Here is a 5,455-nt window from a genome sequence, read left to right on the forward strand (position 1 = left end):
GAAACGATTACTTGATCTTCTTGAGTCCAGTCAGGCTGAGATCTTCCTTTATGGCATAAATTCATCTCATTCTATAATATTTAATCTTTAAATGCAAATTAAGGCCTTATTTAGGCTCCTCTGGGTTCAGTAAATGCAGATTATCTGTGTGATTCACAGTGTAAATATCTGAACTGATCACCTGTGAGGCGCAGACTTTGAGCGACAGCAGCTTTGTTGATCAAATTCTTCTGATCGTAGTGGAATGTGTTGCTGGAATAAAAAGCTCGCTAACCGGAGGGAAAACTGAAAGCTAATAACTGCAGGCGGTTCATCATCTGAGGGGAAGGAGCCACCAGCTTCCACAGAAAACAACATGATAGTAACTGCCTGCAGACAGAAGGACACGCCTTCTGCTCTGGGGGAGAAGGATCAGCAGCAGAGGAGGAATCATGGATCCAGGGAGAACAGAACCCATCTGGACCCGTAAAGAAGTCCAACAATGATGTCCTGAGAAGTTCTGCCAGAAACGTTTAGGCTGATCAGAATAAGTGTAAAACATCTTCATGTCTCATGATTTGGTTTTATGCAATTCAAGATGCTCTAAAACCACCTGAGGCTCCGCCTCCAGCTAAGGCCCTCCCATCGTTACGGCGACGCAGCGAATCCCGAGGATATGAGTTTGTAAAAGTCGGCGAAGGAACCACAGACGCTCTGGACTCTGGAGGAGCTGAATGTTCTGCAGCTGAGGGAAGATGAGCAAGAAGGTAGGAGCAGGTTCTGCCTGATGATGATGATGATGAGGATGATGATTCTCTGAATGTGACCGTTTCAGTGGAGAAGAAGATCTTGAGTGTTGATGGTTCAGTAGCTTCCTTCTCCTTTTCTCTCCTGAGCTCAGCTGTTCTTCTTTTCCTGATTCCACATAAAAGCGTCAGTCTTCCATGGAGATGTTGGTTCCTCTCCATCTGTCCAGCTGAATAAATGAGTTCCTGTAGGTTTCAGGAATGTTTGCAGATGTTTTCTACCGTTGGATCCCAGGATGGTTTTCCCTTTAGAAACCAGAGGAGGCTCATTCTCCGGTTACCGGACCTCTTAGCATCGCATTCAGCAGCTGGTTCAGATAAAAAGCCTCTCAGAGATCAAAGGGGGAAACGGTGCAGCGCCGCAAGTTTTCTGCTTTGGCTCTCTGCCTGGTAAAACTATGAGGGATTCAGTTTTGCTTTGACTTGATGACAGATTCTTGAATTCCAGCTCTTTGTGCGTAACTATTCCTTCATCTCCGCACCAATCAGAAAGTGATTGCAAGGATGTTGCTCTTCTGGTTAATAATTTACAGCTTAAACAATGGATGGCCCTGCATTACGATAATAGAAACGATTCTGACCTTCCTGCAGGTCCAACATGGTGACAACCAGTCTGACCGAGTCCAGGATGGTGATTGTTTCCCATCACTGGTCCAGACGGTCCAGTTTTCCCTTCTTGGTTCTTGTAATCCGTCCAACTGGCTCCTTAGCCCATTCCTACCAGTGTCTCCACTTCTCCAAGGCAAACTTTAGAGACAGAAGTCCTCAGTTTCCCATGCAGTAGTCTTATTCTGCTGAGGACCAGGTTCTGGAGAAAGGGGGAGAAAAACGCAAACACCTTCAGGAGATCTTTGAGGACTGCACATGCCTCAGCTCTGGGTGCATCGACCTCTCTGGGTCAGGGGTCAGACTTTAAGCATGAAGGGGAGAGCTGACCGGGCGATAGTTCTGCATAGAGGGAGTGGGCCAGTTAGAGGAGACCTTGACAAGAAACCCTTCTAACTTGGGTTGGAGGGACTACTAAGCCATGGGAAGACATTCATTAGAAAGTCACATTTCTTGGCCTCAGCAGTGACCTGAAGGAGCTGAAAGCAGTTTGGTTCAGTGAGCTCTATGTGGGCTCCAGATGTAGGAGTAGCGCCTGGTGGGGAACTACTCTGGACATTTACCCACACGAAGGCTTTCGATAATCTGGCACTGCTTTTGAGTTGGAGAGCAGGATATGAAGCCAGGAGAATGAGTGGAGGGACTGAGGTAGGGGAAACGCAGCTGGAGACAATGATGAACCATATTCCCATTTCCAAATATAAGCGACTTGTATGTGACCTCCTGTCTTAACTTTACGGAAGTAAACATGGATGTTAGCACTGGAGCGCATTTAGTGATCTTTAATTTCTTATCCCAACCTCAGCCAGTTCATTAACAACACAGTTTTTCATGAAGGTTAAAAACAAAAACTGGTTTCCACGCTATCGTCCACCATAGTTGTTGTTTTCCTTCCTGCTTCTGCGTATAAAAAAACAGAATAGTGACCTTTTCAGGTCAGGTCAGATAAAAGATCCGGTTATTATCAGATTCAGGACCACAGAGCCAATTGGCCTGGGTCTTATTCCAAAAAATTAGATCTGTGTTTTTCAGACTGTCATGAAAAGATCAGATACAGGTCGCACACGGGCAAGAAAAAAACTGGATTTGGGTCACTGCAGCCTGCTGGGTGAACGTAGCCTAATATTTACTACATTTCACCTTTAGAGACGGATGGTGATCAAGTTCTTCTCTTGGTTCTGTAGATCTGCAATAAACACATTTAGTCAGATCTGGTTACGGTGCAGAGTCTATTTATGTCAATGCAAATGTTCAAAGATCTACAGACATCTTCAGTTAGAGTTATTCAACATAAAACTTTTCACCCTTTTCACAGGGGAACAAGATTGCTGTCCCACTATCTGAGGAGTTGGTCCTGCGAGCGCTGAAGGACCTGGGAGACAATGAGTTGAAAGAGTTTAAGTGGTATTTGCAGAAGCCTGAAACTTTGGGAGGCTTCCCAATAATCCCAAAGAGCAAAATCGATAAAGCGGATCGGACCGACATGGTGGATCAGATGCTACAGACCTACTGTGAAAGCACTCTGCAGGTGACCAAAAAGATCTTAAAGAAGCTTGACCGTAACGACCTGGTGCAAGGTCTGGTTGGCCAAAACGGGGAGGAGGTTTCTGGTAAGACACCTGGAAGATCAATCACTGGACATGCAGATGCTTTATCAACGTTTTCATTTAGCAGAACCTAATCTTATTGATTTTATCTCTTATTGCCTCCTTTAGAGGATTTTGCAGAGTGCCAGCAAAATCTCAAGTCCAGACTTTTAAGAGAGCTTATGGGTTCAGTGGAAAAAACCCAGAAGGGCCGAAAATCTAAAGCGAAAGAGGAAATCTACATAGAAATGAACTTGGCAGTAAAGGAGAACAAAGAGTTCAGCTCAGAACAGGGAATCAGGTACATCGAATCTGCATCCAGAAAACTAACCAAGGTAGAAAAAACAGTTGGTTACGACTCCATCTTCAGAGATCGGCTTGGAGAAAACAAAACAGCGAGAACGGTGCTGACCATTGGAGTCGCTGGCATTGGAAAAACCGCTCTGACGCAGAAGTTCACACTCAACTGGGCTGAAGAAAAAACCAACAATGAATTCCATTTCATATTTCCCTTCAGCTTCAAGGCACTGAGTGCTATGAAGAAATCCCTCAGTTTGGTTGAGCTTATCCATCATTTCTTTGCCGAAACAAAAGAAGCAGAAATCTCTAAGTTTGGTGAATTTAAGGTTATTTTCATCCTTGATGGTCTGGATGAGAGCCGACTTCAGCTGGACTTCCGTCTTAGCAAAAAAGTGAGTGACATTAAGGAGAAGGCTTCAGTGGACGTATTGGTGACTAATATCATCAAGGGAAACCTGCTCCCCAATGCCCACATCTGGATAACCTCACGACCTGCGGCTGCCAGTCAAATCCCTGCTGAATGTATCGACTTGGTGACCGAAGTCACCGGGTTCAACCAGGCCCAGAAGCTGCTGTACTTCAGGAAGAAATGTGGAGACCAAAACATTCACAGCAAAATCATGCCGTATGTCAGCGCCTCCCAAAGCCTCAACACCTTGTGCCAAATGCCAATCTGCTGTTGGATCACCGCTACAGTTCTAGAAGACCTGCTGAAACACAAAGAGAAAGAAGAACTCCCAAAGACCGTTACTGAGCTCTACATCAACTTCCTGCAGGTCCAGTTCAGACAGAAGGCAGTGACAGAGGCAGAGATACAGTGGAACCAGTCCAGCAAGGATAAGATCCTGACTCTGGGAAAACTGGCCTTTGAGCAGCTGCAAAAAGGCAACCTTGTATTTTATGACTCCGAGCTTAAAGGGTCTGGCATCACTACCAAGTCAGTGTCGGTATACACAGGCATATTTCCAGAGATCTTTAAAGACGAGGATGTCAGTGACCAGGCCAAGGTGTGCTGCTTCACCCATCTGAGTGTCCAGGAGTTCCTTGCTGCTCTGTATGTTCATCTCACCTTCACCAACACGCAGGTCAATGTCCTCGATGAAGCACAGTCCTCTTGGATGGGTGTCCTAGGGAGGCGTAAATCGAATCCCCATCACACTGCAGTGGACAAAGCTTTGCAAAGTCCAAACGGAGAACTTGACATGTTTCTACGTTTTCTCATGGGCCTACTGCTGCCATCCAGTCAGAGTCTGTTAAAGGGCCTGGTGAAAAAACCCGAAAACGACACCAAGGCCATCGAGGACGCCATCAAATATATCAAGGAGAAGCTTGACAATGATCTCTCTACAGAACATAGCATCAATCTGCTGCACTGCCTTAATGAACTTAATGATAATTCACTGGTGGAGGAGATCCAAAGGTTCATGGCTTCAGGACGTCTTACTGTGGACTGTTTGTCTAACAGTCATTGGGCTGCCCTGGTCTTTATCTTACTGTCACAAAATGAAATCGATATGTTTGACCTGAAGAACTACACCTCTTCAGAGGAAGCCTTCATGCGGCTGATTCCAGTGGCCCGAAATGCAAAGAGAGCCTGGTAACAGACACATCTGCACATTTTCTTCATCAGTTACTTCAAACACAATCAAGGTTCAAGAACTGATTGTTTGTCTCTCTACCTTTTCAGTTTGAGTGCGTGCGAGCTGTCAGAGAGAGGTATCAGTGCTCTGAACGGGATCCTCAGCTCCCAGAACTCCATCCTCAAAGAGCTGGACCTGAGCTACAACAACCTGGGCGACGGTGGAATCCGGCAGCTGGCAGAGGGACTGGAAAGTCCAAACTGTTCCCTTGAAGTTCTCAGGTCAGGATGAAGGTTAACTACTCCATTCATGAAGTTCATGCAGCGGTAATAATCTCACACCACAGTACAAAGTTTTGCTTTGTCCATTTTTAGTCGCAGCGTTGTCAACCTCAGATCCGTATCCAGTGTTTTGGTCTGCATCATTACCAAAAGTGAAATCCAAAGTCTCCATCCATCTATGGCCCCACCTGGTGTTTTAGAAATAAAGATAAATTAATCACTTTGACGAAAGCTGGCTGTTCATAGAATCAGTAGATTACTTTAACTTAGAATAAAATGAATAGGCCCATCTCATTGCATAGGCTAGTGGTTAACTT

General features: G+C 45.4%; 1 protein-coding gene across 1 annotated transcript in view; it reads left to right on the forward strand.

The window, feature by feature from the left end:
* Positions 1-461: 461 nt before the first annotated feature.
* Positions 462-5,455, forward strand: part of LOC107104974 (NACHT, LRR and PYD domains-containing protein 3-like) — a 9,123-nt gene continuing 4,129 nt past the window's right edge. Inside the window, exons 1-4 of the mRNA XM_015405091.1 lie at positions 462-746; positions 2,707-3,001; positions 3,107-4,874; positions 4,965-5,138. Coding sequence (XP_015260577.1) covers positions 735-746; positions 2,707-3,001; positions 3,107-4,874; positions 4,965-5,138 — 2,249 coding nt within the window. The 5' untranslated portion in view covers positions 462-734. The remainder of the gene's footprint in view (positions 747-2,706; positions 3,002-3,106; positions 4,875-4,964; positions 5,139-5,455) is intronic.

This window comes from Cyprinodon variegatus, unplaced genomic scaffold (genome assembly GCF_000732505.1).
Source record: "Cyprinodon variegatus isolate N-32 unplaced genomic scaffold, C_variegatus-1.0 Scaffold1982, whole genome shotgun sequence".
Lineage (NCBI taxonomy): Eukaryota > Metazoa > Chordata > Actinopteri > Cyprinodontiformes > Cyprinodontidae > Cyprinodon > Cyprinodon variegatus.